The sequence below is a fragment of the Myodes glareolus genome, chromosome 22, assembly GCF_982192425.1.
Source record: "Myodes glareolus chromosome 22, mMyoGla1.1, whole genome shotgun sequence".
Taxonomy (NCBI): domain Eukaryota; kingdom Metazoa; phylum Chordata; class Mammalia; order Rodentia; family Cricetidae; genus Myodes; species Myodes glareolus.
Genome location: NC_142047.1, coordinates 13,630,874 through 13,644,410, shown reverse-complemented (window position 1 = coordinate 13,644,410; position 13,537 = coordinate 13,630,874). Strand labels below are relative to the sequence as shown.

General features: G+C 54.0%; 3 protein-coding genes across 3 annotated transcripts; 2 read left to right on the top strand and 1 right to left on the bottom strand.

Annotated features, from left to right (window-relative positions):
• The first annotated feature begins 508 nt into the window (after window positions 1-508).
• Junb (JunB proto-oncogene, AP-1 transcription factor subunit) lies at window positions 509-2,338 on the top strand. The gene has a single exon (XM_048434690.3). The coding sequence runs from the start codon at window positions 815-817 to the stop codon at window positions 1,847-1,849; it is 1,035 nt and encodes a 344-aa protein (XP_048290647.1). The 5' UTR covers window positions 509-814; the 3' UTR covers window positions 1,850-2,338.
• A 3,023-nt stretch (window positions 2,339-5,361) lies between these two features.
• On the bottom strand, window positions 5,362-9,416 carry Prdx2 (peroxiredoxin 2). Its single transcript, XM_048434693.2, has 6 exons — window positions 9,262-9,416; window positions 8,677-8,781; window positions 8,434-8,587; window positions 7,654-7,776; window positions 7,376-7,506; window positions 5,362-5,678 (listed from the first exon to the last, which is right to left on the bottom strand). Exons 2-6 carry the CDS (start codon window positions 8,777-8,779, stop codon window positions 5,593-5,595), a joined length of 597 nt encoding a protein of 198 aa, XP_048290650.1. The 5' UTR covers window positions 8,780-8,781; window positions 9,262-9,416; the 3' UTR covers window positions 5,362-5,592.
• Window positions 9,417-9,525: 109 nt separating this feature from the next.
• Thsd8 (thrombospondin type 1 domain containing 8) lies at window positions 9,526-13,537 on the top strand. Its single transcript, XM_048434694.3, has 3 exons — window positions 9,526-9,730; window positions 11,593-11,798; window positions 13,372-13,537. Exons 1-2 carry the CDS (start codon window positions 9,583-9,585, stop codon window positions 11,790-11,792), a joined length of 348 nt encoding a protein of 115 aa, XP_048290651.2. The 5' UTR covers window positions 9,526-9,582; the 3' UTR covers window positions 11,793-11,798; window positions 13,372-13,537.

Here is a 13,537-nt window from a genome sequence, read left to right as displayed (position 1 = left end):
CTTACTCCTTCCTCCCACCTGTGACAATTCCAGTCCTTCAAGCCTTTTGTACCTGGGACCTCCAGTTAATCCCTGGGTTAAATGTTGACAAATTCCTTCCGATTTGTCCCTTCCCTGCTTGCTGGGGTCTTCTAGTGTATTGTCAGTTCTCAAGCTACGGGTACTCTGGGTCCCTCGAGACTCTACCGGGTGTATCCGAGGCCCCCCTTCCCCACTTGCTGCGCACCAAGCTCTCATATTCAACTAGGTGTACTCCCGCAGTCCTAACCGCTGTGTGCCTCAGCCCCTCAACATCCCTTGGCTGGAGTGTCTCCATCCCTACAGCCCCTCCCCCCTGCAGCCGCGCAGAGCCACCAGGCTCGTGGCCGCTGTTTACAAGGACACGCGCTTCCTGACAGTGACGCGAGCCGCCTCCTCCCCTTCCCCACGCTCTAGGAGGGGGCCGCGGGGGCCCGGCTCCCGCGTCGGCCAATCAGAGCGCACTTCCGTAGCTGACAAACTCAGTATAAAAGCTTGGGGCTGGGGCAGCGCGGTGGGGACCTTGAGGGTGGCCGGGCCAGTTTTGGATCCTGCGAGGAGCGGGGAACTGAAGAAAGCGACGCCGAGGGAGCGGGCACACCACGGAGGGAGAGACGAGGTCCGAAAACCCGGCAACGCTTTTACGCACGGCTTCCAACTGGCCGCTGCCGACCGTCTCCAGTTCCCGAGGACGCGCGACCGTACACCGGGTCCCGCCGCTGCCGAGGACAGCTCGCCGCTCGCCGCAGCGAGGCCCGGGGCGGCCCTTCAGGGGGACCTTTCCCAGACCGCCCGGATGTGCACGAAAATGGAACAGCCTTTCTATCACGACGACTCATACGCAGCGGCGGGATACGGTCGAACCCCTAGCAGTCTGTCTCTACACGACTACAAACTCCTGAAACCCACCTTGGCGCTCAACCTGACGGATCCCTATCGGGGTCTCAAGGGCCCTGGAGCGCGCGGCCCGGGCCCAGAGGGCAGTGGGGCAGGCAGCTACTTTTCGGGTCAGGGATCAGACACAGGCGCGTCTCTGAAGCTCGCCTCCACCGAACTGGAGCGTTTGATCGTCCCCAACAGCAACGGCGTGATCACGACGACGCCCACGCCTCCGGGACAGTACTTTTACCCCCGTGGGGGTGGCAGCGGTGGAGGTACAGGGGGCGGCGTCACCGAGGAGCAGGAGGGCTTCGCGGACGGCTTTGTCAAAGCCCTGGACGACCTGCACAAGATGAACCACGTGACGCCCCCCAACGTGTCCCTGGGCGCCAGCGGGGGTCCCCAGGCTGGGCCAGGGGGCGTCTACGCTGGTCCGGAGCCGCCTCCCGTCTACACCAACCTCAGCAGTTATTCCCCAGCCTCTGCATCCTCTGGAGGCGCCGGGGCCGCTGTCGGGACTGGGAGCTCGTACCCGACGGCCACCATCAGCTACCTCCCACATGCACCACCTTTTGCGGGCGGCCACCCGGCGCAGCTGGGCTTGGGTCGCGGCGCCGCGGCCTTTAAAGAGGAACCGCAGACCGTCCCAGAGGCACGCAGCCGCGACGCCACGCCGCCGGTGTCCCCCATCAACATGGAAGACCAGGAGCGCATCAAAGTGGAGCGAAAGCGGCTGCGGAACAGGCTGGCGGCTACCAAGTGCCGGAAGCGGAAGCTGGAGCGCATCGCGCGCCTGGAGGACAAGGTGAAGACTCTGAAGGCTGAGAACGCGGGGCTGTCGAGTACTGCGGGCCTCCTACGGGAGCAAGTGGCCCAGCTCAAGCAGAAGGTCATGACCCACGTCAGCAACGGCTGCCAGCTACTGCTAGGGGTCAAAGGACACGCCTTCTGAGCGCCTCCCTAGCTCCACACGGACACCCCCAGCCCGGAAGGCTGGACGCCCGCCCCCCGCTGGGGTGAGGGGGGCAGGCGATGGGCATCCGCCCGGAGGCCTGGGGCACCGCGCACACACTGGACTCGGGCTCGCCCGCCTGCGCCCAGTCCCTCCACCTCGACGTTTACATGGCCCCCCACTGTCAGCGTATTTTGTATGTCTTTTTTTTTTTTCTGGGAAGAGACCGAATTCATATTGAATATAATATATTTGTGTATTTAACAGGGAGGGAGAAGGGGGCTATCGCGGCGGAGCTGGCCCCGCCGCCTGGTACTCAGCCTGCCGGGACACTAGGGAGGGACCTCCGCCCCCTACCCTCCCCCTCTGCACAGTACTGTGGAGAAGAAACACGCACTTCGTGTCTAAGAGTCTATTTTAAGATGTGTTTGTGTGTGTGTTTGACTTTTTATTGAATCTATTTAAGTAAAAAAAAATTGTCTTTATTAATTTCTGTGGTCTTCTTTCTTCCAAGCCGGGCGGGTGGCGGGAGAACGGGCTGCCCCCAGCCGTTGCTTTTGGAGCTCGCTCCTCTCAGATATCCTAGGGCCCAGTACAAGCATCCAGACCTCCATCCCCTGCGCTGGCACCGACGCAGGGCAGGCAGGCAGTGGCAGGGAAGAAGCCGCCCTGGACAAAACGCGGGATGTGTACGCCGCGCCCCGCCCAGCCGCCCAGCGCCGGGGCTTTCCCCGCTGACGCGCCGGAAGCGCTGCCCATATATGGGCCTATTCTGCTCAGTGACGCCAGCGCGGTCTCCGGGCAGATTCCGGGAATCCCCTCCCCCAGCTCTGCCGGGCAGGGCCTCGGCGCCGGGAAGGGGGCCGGGATTTTCCCGGGCAGGCGGCCCTCTGGGCGCGGAAAGCCCCAGGCCCGGGTCCAGGGCGCCCGCGGCGGGAGGGCTACGCTCTCCTGGGCATAGGGAGCCACCCGAGCGGCTCTCAACAGGCTGGCGCCGGAGTCTCGCCGCGCCCACGCCCCCTCCGTCGGCTCTGACCCTGGTGGAGCCCAGCTGCAGCTTCGGTGTGGCAGACGCCGTCGGGGCAACTCCCGCCAGGAAGGGCGGCGCCCGCCTGCCAGTGTCCCCTCCCGTGTGCCAGGCCAGAAGCTGGCGACTGCCAGGTCTGGTCCTGTCGGGGCAGTTGTTTGGGCCGCTGGGCGCTGCCGCAGCCTTTATGCTGGGCCCGCTCCCCAGCAGCTGAAGTCAAAGCTGCTAGTTGCTGGTGGGATCTCGCTGGCCTTGAAGCTGGAAGACCTCAGTGCAAAGAGGAAAACCATAGTATTCGGGTGGAGCCGAGGAATAGTTAAGTACTAAAGTGGATGGGCTTTAAGTCAGTCTACATAGTAAGGCGGATCTCTGAGTTCGTGGCTAGCTTGGTCTACAGAGTGTACTCCAGGACAGGACAGCCAGGGCTACACAGAGAAACCCTGCCTCACCTCCCATCCCCTCAAAAACAACACAACAACAAAACCCTGACCCCAACCAAACAAAACCTCAGAGACAGCTTGGATCACACTATAGATAGGAAAAAGAAGAGAGAGAGAGAGAGAGAGAGAGAGAGAGAGAGAGAGAGAGAGAGAGAGAGAGGAGATAAGGGGTAGATGAGATTAAATGGCTCAGCGGGTAAAGATGCTTGCCCCCAATCCTGAGTACTTGAGTTTGATCCCTGGGCCCTGGAGGAAGAAGCACTCACCTTCACATACCTTCAGCACAAATGAGTACGCGAGCGCGCACACACAGACACAGACACTTTTTAAAAGAAGAAAAAAGACGGGCTGAGGAAATGGCTCAGCAGTTAAAGGCATGAACCACTGCTATTCCATAGCATGCACTGCACCCATCTTAGGCGGCTCACGAACCCCTATAACAAGCTCCAGGGGATGCAATGCCCTCTTCTGGCCTCCACAGGCACTGCACTCTTCTAAGCAAAAACCACTTTTACAGAACTAGTTCCAAGACAGCCAAGGGCTACCCCCAAAAAATCCCTGTCTCGAAAAACCAATGAAATAAAAGTGAGGGCAAACATGATTTGAAAAATGGCGATGAGAGTTAGGAAGAGGAGGATCAGCTCAAAGTGTGTCTGCTGGGGCAGGGGAGGCAGGCTGATCTATGAATGTAATGCACTGTTAGCCCTGCAACAGATTTGGCAGTGCAGGGCCCGAGCAAAGCTTGGGACAGGGATGCGCATACTGTGGCCCAAACAAACCTGAAGAAGGCACATGAAATGGGAGGAATCACAGTAGGGTGGATGAACTCAAAGGAGACCCAAGCAGGAGCTTTGGGGAGACATTAGATTCCAGGGAATAGCTGAGTATGGGGCTCTATGGTAGAGTGTGCACATGTCCTTCGAGAGGCCCTGGATTCCATCCCTTTAATGGAAAAAGGGAAAAACAGTACCAAAGTGTGGGGGGGGGGGAGCTATGAATGACTTCCAGAGTGAGATGTTGAAGGCACAAAGGTGTAAGGGTAAAATTTCAGCTCAGGCTGAAGGAACTATAGTTTGATGACTCTTGTGTCAAAACACAAATAGAAACAAACAACCAGATCGTCTTTGTTCTGAGGAATGAAAGTGGAACTCAGAATGGCAAAGCTGTTTAAGTGCACACAGCTGAATGGAACCTCTGAAACACCCATCTCCGATCTAACCCTCCTCACCCTCCTCAGCCGTCGACCTCAGGAAGCAAATGCTCTACCCAGCGACTCCCACTGTTGGCTCTCTCAGGACCTTGGTCTCACTCGCTTGCCCAAAATATTACATGGAAATGGGACTGAGCCTGGACTTCACCTACTGGAATTCACGTGATGATCTGATTTTATTCCCATCCAATGAGGAGACCCAGTGACGATCCCAGTTGTTAAATAGCACTTTACGGCTGATGGCAAGATGCGGGCACTGGTCTACAGAGACAGGATCTAGAAGTAAGCTGCCCACCTGTTTTGGCTGTTTAGAGCAAGAAGCGCTCTTAACGGCTAAACCATCTCCTCTCCGGTCCTGTTATTGGTGTTTTCTTTTTTGGTTTTTTGAGGCAGGGTTTCTCTGTAAGCTTTGGAGCCTGTCCTGGAACTAGCTCTTGTAGAACAGGCTGGTCTCGAGCTCACAGAGATCTGCCTCTGCTTCCCGAGTGCTAGGATTAAAGGAGGTGCACCACCACTGCCCGATCCGGTTGTTTTGTTTGTTTTTAAATACTGATCTCAGATCTGAAATTGGGTCTGGTGCCCTCTTCTGGCCTGCAGGCATACACACAGACAGAATATTGTATACATAATAAATAAATAAATAAATATTTAAAAAAAAAATACCGATCTCACTAAGTCTCTCCACTCTCAGGTCACGGGGTAATGGAGTACCGAGCAGTGAATGTGGTAATGCCTCCACCTTGTGGTGAAGAGGAGTAATTGCAGAGCCACTTGTACAGGCCAGAGTTTAACAATTGGGTTGGAGTCAAAAGCTAGAGAGTACACCAAAACAGTCTTCCACTGTCCCTAATACTTTATTGGTTTTCTATAGACCGGTGCCCAGCTGGGTAGGTTCAGGGCAGGGGGTCACTATTCACCAGATTCCGGGTGGGGAATGAGAAAACCTTGGCCCAGCCTCCAGCCCCCACACAGAACGTGGGAGGGGGATCTAGTCTTTTCTGGGCCAGCACGGGACATCCACGTGGGGCGAGATTCAAGAACTCAGGATCACTGATGTTTAGCCATCTTAGTTGTGTTTGGAGAAGTATTCCTTGCTGTCATCCACATTGGGCTTGATGGTGTCACTGCCGGGCTTCCAGCCAGCAGGACAGACTAGAAAAACACACAAGGATGAACACGTGAGGCTCAGCACCAGCACCAAGGTCAGGAATAAGAAGGCCACGCAAGAGCCTAGGCCGCATGAAGAGTCTGGGAGCTAAGGGCCAGGGTTCCAAATTGCAAGTGAGACGGTTTCCTGAGCAACACTTTTCTATGTTCTGTTTGTCCTGCATATTTTTAATTAATTAATTAATTAATTAATTAATCTATTTATCTATTTATTTATTTTTGGCCTAGACCCCATGACAGCCCTATCTCAGCCTGACTGCTGGAATCACAGAGGTGTATCACCACACTAAGCTGCAAATTCTTTTTATTTTACTTGCTGAAGTACTGGCGTTTAAGCCCTGGGCCTTTTGTAAGCCAGGCAAGGGCTCTACATCTAGGTGTAGCTGTCTTCTTCAACTCTCTCCACAGATCAGGCTGGCCTCAAACATGCAGCGAATCTCCTCCTCTGCTGCCCCAGTGTCTGGACTGTATCACCACACTGAGCCTTTTGATTTTAAAACTGTCTCAGTCTGTAGCCCATGCTGGCCCCCTGCTTCACCTGCCAAGCGCTGAGATTATAGGCCTGTCTCCACGCTCCTCCCCTTCAACTCTCTCACTCAATCAGCCTTAACTTCCCCAAACTTTGTACCTATGGTCAGCAGTCCCTTCCATATGAGGTCCTGATTGGACTGCCGCTATAGCTCAGTGGAAGAGCACTGTCTAGTATGTTTGAAGCTTTGATCACTAACAAGAGAATGTCTGTGCTGATCTACACAGCTAGCTCCAGGCCAACAGCAATACATACTGAGACCTTTTCTCATACACACACACACACGTGTGTATGGAAGGGCTTACTCTAACCCAACTAAGATTAACTTGGGACACTTTTCAAATACCTTTTTTTTTTTTTTTTTTTTTTTTGAGGTAGGTTCTCAAGGAGTTTGGGCTGGCCTTGAATTAACTCAGTAGCTGAAGATGACCCTCAACCTGACCTTTCTCCCTGGGCTTCCTGAGTGCTGGGATTACCAGCATCCACCACACACCCAGCTTTATCCTGTCAGGGACTGAACTCAGGGCTTTTTGAACGCCAGGCAAGCACTCGACCAAGTCAAATTCCCAGCTTGAAATCCTGTAGGCAAGCCTGTCAGTGCTTATTTTTTTACCTTTTTGTTTTGGTTGTTTAAGAAAAGGTCTCATTATATACCATGGGCTAGCTTTAATCCTGCCTCAGACTTCCTTCTGCCTCAGTCTTCCAAGTATGGGGATGGCAGGTACAACCCAGCACACCTAGATCAAATACCTCCAGCCAGCTCCCAGCTCCTCAGCTTTGTCTACTATGTATACGAATCGCCACCCCATCCTAGACACTCCCCGCAGGCAGAGAACTGAATTTTGTATGGGGCTTAAAAAAAAAAAAAACCTAGTGTTTGTTTTGCCTGTGTACATGTTTGTGTTGCTACAGAAGGGGGACAGAAGAAAGTGTCAGATCCCCTGAGACTGGAATTATAGATGCTTATGAGCTACCATGTGGGTGCTGAGAATCCAGCCCTCGCCCTCTGGGAAAGCAGCCAGTGTTCCAGCCATCTCTTCAGCCCTTGTTTGGGGCTTTGACATCCACCCCACAAAGCTGTTAGGGCAGAAGGCTCATGTCTGCAAGCTGGGCAAGGTGAGAAGGGCCTCCCCATTTGCGGACACTCACTCACCTTCCCCGTGCTCATCTGTGTACTGAAAGGCCTGGACTAGGCGAAGAGCCTCATCTACGGAGCGTCCCACCGGGAGGTCATTGACTGTGATCTGACGCAGGACACCTTTGGCATCGATGATAAAGAGGCCCCTGAAGACATGAGGGCCTACAGTGAGGAGATTGGAGCCCCCCACTGCCAGGGCCAGGGAAGGAAACGCGCACACACCCCATTAGCCACAGTGGTCCCTTTAGCTTTGAGATGGGGATCCTGGAGCTGGGCTGAGGTCCCTGCTGTACCTGTAGGCAATGCCCTCGTCAGTTTTTAACACGCCATAGTTCTGGGACAAGCTTCTAGTCACATCAGCAAGCAGGGGGATGTTCAGGGGGCCCAAGCCTCCCTCCTTCCGTGGAGTGTTGATCCTGTGGGTGAGAGAGTCAGGGTTGGAACCGTAGGATGTCCAGCACAGCAGAATTCTCCCCCATGGGCCTCCAGTGTGATAAGGGCTGAGTGAGGGTACTGGCAGCAAGAGATAAAGGATTTAAAAATGGCTGGGGAGCTCCACCCACCCCACCCTGGTGTAGGCAGCATAGCTGGGAAGAGATGGCCCCAGATAAAGCTTCATCTCCAAGTAGCTTCACTGTGGGCTCCCGTAACTTGCAGTAGAGACACCACATCAGAGTTCCCATTGCCCAACAGCAGGGGTAGAGCTCAGTGGGAGGGCACTTGCTTTGCAGCAATGAGACCTTGGACTGACTCCTAGTTTTGAAAAAAGGGAGGAAGGGAGGGAGGGGAGTTCCCACCATCATCCAGCTCTCATCTATCAACCCATCCTCTTGAGAACTAGTTTCCCATTTCATGAAATAGGGCAAAGCAGTTTGTCTCCTGAGAACTAAGCCACGAAGCCTCTGCAGTTTCCTCCACCTTCCAACTAGGTGCCAAACGCTAATTACCGTCATCATTGTAAGGGCTTGGGTGTAATTGTTTCCATTCTTTAGAAGATGAAGGTGGAAGACAGTTTATCCCCATAGTTTGGGCTTTCCTACATCTCTGCACCCGCTCCCCTCGCAGACCCATACCACGCCAGGTGGGTGAACTGAGAGTCCACAGACACTCCGAGCACCTCGCAACCCAGCTTTCGAAAGTCCTCAGCGTGGTTGCTAAAAGCGATGATCTCCGTGGGGCACACGAAAGTGAAGTCCAGCGGGTAGAAAAAGAGGACCACGTACTTCCCTAAGGGAAGAGGAGAACGGAAGAAAAGTTAGTTCAAGTCCCTTTCATATTACCCTATCCCCACCTGGGTTCCCTCCGGGCAGCTTCACCTCTGTAGTCCGAAAGCTTGACTTCCTTGAAGGCGCCATCCACCACCGCGGTGGCCGTGAAATCAGGGGCCGGCTTTCCGATACGTGCGTTGCCGGATGCCATGACTGCAAGCAGAGACCCACAACGCAAAAGACCCTTTGTCTGGCTTTCCCAAGGTCACTCTTGGGGCTGAGTCCAGACACTGAGTGCGAGATGTGGAAACAGCAGCACTCATATTCAACCTCCCTTGTTGCAGAACAAGGTCTGCAAGGACTCAGGAGACCCGTCCCCCCCCCCCCCCAAACAGGGCCCAAGTGATGGGGTCACCGCTGCCACCTGAGTCAGCCCAAGCACGGGGGAAGGGCCGTGAGCCCTTGGTTTCAGAACGGGATGGTGAGCCCGTGAGCTCGGCGCTACGGCCTGCAAGCCAGGGCTCCAGCCTTGAGTCTGCCCCCAACCCCCATCCCACCACCCCCATCCCTGCAAGGACAAAGGCGGCCACCATAGAGCACGGAAAACAAAGACCGCCAGCAAGGAGGTCGTAATAGACCCAAAACCACACCAATGGGGCTCCTCCTATTCGTGTGCACTCTGGGTTTCCATACCTGCGTGGGCAAGATCCGGACACGCGGACGACCAGACACGACAGGACACAGAAAACAGAGATCTCAGAACCAAGTGAGCCCTAGGCCCTAGAGCTTTTTATGCGCGGCCCAAACCACACGAAGCAGGGCAGGGGGAGGTGGGCGGGACAGCTCCGCGGTCGAATCCACTGCGCCTGCAGAGGGGAAGCGCGAGGACCGGTTCACGCGCTTGCACAGGGAGATGGGTGGGGTGTGCCCTTGCGGATGCCGGGATTGTCTGTGCTGTGGGCTCCGCGCGGTCCCGAGCCGCAGGGGCGCGTTGGGGTCGGTTGGAGTCCGGGCATGGCCCGGAGCCGGCTGGCTCTACTGCTGCCACCTCTAGTACTTCTGGGGCTGGTGTCCTCTACTCAGATAGACCCGGACTACCAGTATTTTGGCCAGCAGGGCGCAGGTGATACCTGGGAGCTGCTGAAGCTGCAGCGAAAAAAGGGTAAACTTGAAGGTGGCGGGAGTGACAGTTTCAAAAGGTACCCCCAGAAGCCTCACTTAGCCAGCTGGCTACACACAGACCCTCCTGTGCCGACTCTGCCCAGCTCAGCACAGGCCTGCCCTCTGGGACTGGCCGCTTTTCTCTGAGTGTGTTGGTTTCTCATCTGTGGTTGTTTTTGTTTCATTTCACTATATTGAAAATTTTACCCGGCAGCTTCCTTGGTGGTCTGATAAATGTAACAGACACTGCCTGTCAGGAGCAGGGCACCAGGAGACAATAAACAACCTATAAACACAGCGCTAGGAAGGGTAGGGACAGAGATGGAAACTGGCCCAGTCAGCCTGAGATGTCAGCCAAGGTGTGGTGAGGATGGTAGCAACCCATACAGCCGGAATGACTAGCAGGGTCAAAATTACAGAGATTGGGCAGCAGTGTCCCAGAAGACGGGAACAAATGCAAAGGCCAAAAGGCCTCAGGGGAGGATGGGAAAAGCTGGGATTGTTTGGCAAAGATCTGTCGAGGAAGGGTATGAGGCACCAGGCTGAGTTCATCTCCACACACAAGTATCAATAAGGAGTTGTGATAAGACTTGATGTTGTACTGGTAGCTCAGATGGAGGAGCCCTTGGCCCAGCCAGCCAGCATGAAGTCCTGTTCCTTCCCCAGCACTGCAGAATCCACTACCCTATAGCAATCCTAACTTTTCGGAACTGAAGTCAGGGGATCTGAAGTTCAGAGTCATCTCTGGCTACCAAAGGAATTGGAGGCCAACTTGGAGTACATGAGACTCTGGCAAGAAAGGAAGGAAGGAAAGGAGGGAGGGAGGGAGGAAAAAAGGGAGGGAGGGAGGAAGAAAGGAAGGAAGGAAGGAAGGAAGGAAGGAAGGAAGGAAGGAAAAAGAGTCCTGTAAAAGTGTAGGTCGCACCAGCTCGAGCAGGGGCTCAGAGAGGTAGAGCAGCTTAACGCTGTGTGCCGGTGCCAGGGGTCGCCCTGGTGCCAACCGTCGTGGGTTAGAATCCTGCCTGCGCTGTCGATAGTCATGATAAATCTATGATAATTGTGCTGAATCGATGGTAAATGTGATCAATGTGCTGATTAATAATCGGAAAAAAAAAAGTTTGGGGGCTGGAGAGATGGCTCAGAGGTTAAGAGCATTGCCTGCTCTTCCAAAGGTCCTGAGTTCAATTCCCAGCAACCACATGGTGGCTCACAACCATCTGTAAGGGGATCTGGTGTCCTCTTCTGGCCTGTGGGCGTACACGCAGAGAGAACATTGTATACATAATAAATAAATAAATATTAAAAAAAAAAGTGTAGGTCGGGTGGTAGAACACTTGACCAGAGTGTGTGAGCCCTGGATTAAATCTTACCTTTATCTTTAGCACAACACTGGAAAAAAAAAAAAAAAAAGGCGTAGCAGCTCCTGAGCATAAAAACTACTTTGTTGCTACAAGTTAGCACAGGCTGGCAGCAGCAGGGGATTGAAATAGGCTCAGTGTGTCATATAGATCACCCTCTGTTAGCCCTGCCTGTCAGGTGGCAGTGGGCCTGCTGCGTAGCCCGATTAAGTCCCTTAGGACAAGAGTCAACTTTGGTTGTCAGGTGTGAAGGAGGACAGAGAGTCCCGACTCCCAGCTGAGCAGGCTGGCACAGATTGGAGGTATTGGTTTGCAGCTGTGGGCAGTTCACGGGGTGTCAGCCTGACAGGTGGCTTGCTCTCCTAGCTCACCACTACACAGAGGCAGCGTAGTCTTCGAACGCCAGCTGTCCTTAGGTTCCTTATCTCTGTCCCTCCCCGGACAAGTCACCTGTAAGGGGGTTAATTTTCCCACCTGGGTTTTCAAGTCCACCCTCCTTCTCCAGTAGTGGAAGATTCCGTCCTAGGCCCGTGGGGAGAGTGGCGGTGTTTCTGCGATCTGGGCAAACAGGAGCGCAGCCGTCAGGTGCAGGGCACAGCGCCGGTCCCTGTGTTCATGGACCGGGAGAACCTGATACAGTTGAGGCCCTGCCGACAACGGGATTGTTCATCTTGCAAACCGATGGACTGCGACTGGAGGATCTGAGCAGAGGTGAGCAGCTGGGGAGGCGCAGAGAAGCCAGGGAGGATCCAGAGGACCCAGGAGTAGGCGGGGAGAGAAGTGAGGTACGGGCTGGCATGAGATGAGCACTTGGACCCAAAGTCTGAGACTTTAGGCTGGTGGGGGGAGCAGGCAGCTGACTTTGGACACAGGAGTCTTTCTAATAGCCAGGGGGAAGGTGGGAAATGTTGGTGGAGGCGAACCTTGTTGGTGCCCAAGACAGAAGCAGTAGGATCAAGAGTTCCAAGATCAACCTGGGCTATGTAGATAGCAAGGGCAGGCCATTTAAGGCTACAGGAAACCTTGTCTTCAAAACAAAGCAGAGCCAGGCAGTGGTGGCGCACTCCTTTAATCCCAGCACTCGGGAGGCAGAGGCAGGCGGATCTTTCCAGCTAGTTCCCGGACAGGCTCCAAAGCTACAGAGAAACCCTGTTTCAAAAAAACAAAACAAAAATAAAACAAAAACAAAACAAACAAACAAACAAAAAAAGCAGAAAAGGGAAGGGTTGAAGAGAGGCACGTGATAGATGAACTGGAACTCAGAGGATGGACCTTGACTTTGATGAGAAACAAGATTCCACACAAAAGGACTTGTGTCCCACTGAGGAAGGGAACAGTAGAGGAGTGTGATTGAATTAGCAGAGAGGTCTGGGAGATGTAGGGTTCCCTAAATTAGGGAAGAGCAGGAGAAGGGAGGATGGGTGGGGGAAAGAAGGGAGAAAGAAGCCTGCATGGTGTGTGCAAACCTTAAATGGGAATCTGCCGGGGCCTGGAATCTATAATAGTGGTAGAGAAGGCTTTACTTCCATGAGATGGTATCATGGGACAGGTCCTGGAGGCAGCAGGGGCCTTGAGAGCTATTAACACGGGGGTTTGGGAAATCGGAGTCAGAAGGCCTGAGCCCTGTTAAATCTGGGACACCTAGTACTAGGCGCATAGACTATGTGGAGAATGTGGAGTGTGTTGGCGCTGGAGAGGCAGGGGCAGGTGTATCTCTGTGAGTTCAAGGCCAATTTATGTAGCGAGTTCTAGGTCAGCCAGGCAAAAACAACAACAACAACAACAACAACAACAAAAGTGCACGTGGAGAGACAGTCAGATGTCTAGCACAAACCTGAACGTCAGGTGAGAGACGTGAGACCAAGACTCCGAGAGTGCAATATTTGATCTTTTGTCATTTTGTTAGGCTTGTTCTTCTTTCAGACAAGGTTTCTCTGTGTAGCCATGGCTGTCCTGGAACTCGCTCTGCAGACCAGGCTGGCCTCAAACCCAAAGATCCACCTGCCTCTACCTCCTGAGTGCTGGAATTAAAGGCGTGCACCATCACCGCCTGGCTTATATTTGGTCTATTAAGTCTCAAGAAAAGTCCACTGAGTGTGGGCTGGTACATCATCCTGAAGGTAGACAGGAGGCATTATGAGTAGAAGGTCATCCTAGGCCACGTTGTGACTTCAGGGGAGGCAACCTGGGCTTCATAAGAAACTGTCTCAAACAAACAAAAAACCGCAAAAAAACAGTCAACTAAACTGCATCTTAATTTCCTCTTTATTTCTCTTTACATCAGTCACTGAGGGCCTGGTTCCAGCAGCAACGGGGCGGAGCTTGCAAAGTGACCCCGCCCAGCCCCGACTACAAACCGCGCCCTTAGTGGTAGCTCTTGGGGACTACAATTCCCAGAAGAGAGTACAGCGGCGGCGACAGCGTCGCGCGCGCCAACGACCACGCCGACG

Excerpts from the sequence above, each read along its gene's own strand:
- Junb (XM_048434690.3), top strand. The coding sequence starts at position 815 with ATGTGCACGAAAATGGAACAGCCTTTCTATCACGACGACTCATACGCA.
- Prdx2 (XM_048434693.2), bottom strand. The coding sequence starts at position 8,779 with ATGGCATCCGGCAACGCACGTATCGGAAAGCCGGCCCCTGATTTCACG. Across the intron at positions 7,777-8,433 it reads CAGTTCACCCACCTGGCGTG|GATCAACACTCCACGGAAGG; the intron begins GTATGGGTCTGC and ends TCTCACCCACAG. Across the intron at positions 5,679-7,375 it reads CACAGATGAGCACGGGGAAG|TCTGTCCTGCTGGCTGGAAG; the intron begins GTGAGTGAGTGT and ends GTGTTTTTCTAG.
- Thsd8 (XM_048434694.3), top strand. The coding sequence starts at position 9,583 with ATGGCCCGGAGCCGGCTGGCTCTACTGCTGCCACCTCTAGTACTTCTG. Across the intron at positions 9,731-11,592 it reads GAAGCTGCAGCGAAAAAAGG|TAGTGGAAGATTCCGTCCTA; the intron begins GTAAACTTGAAG and ends CTCCTTCTCCAG.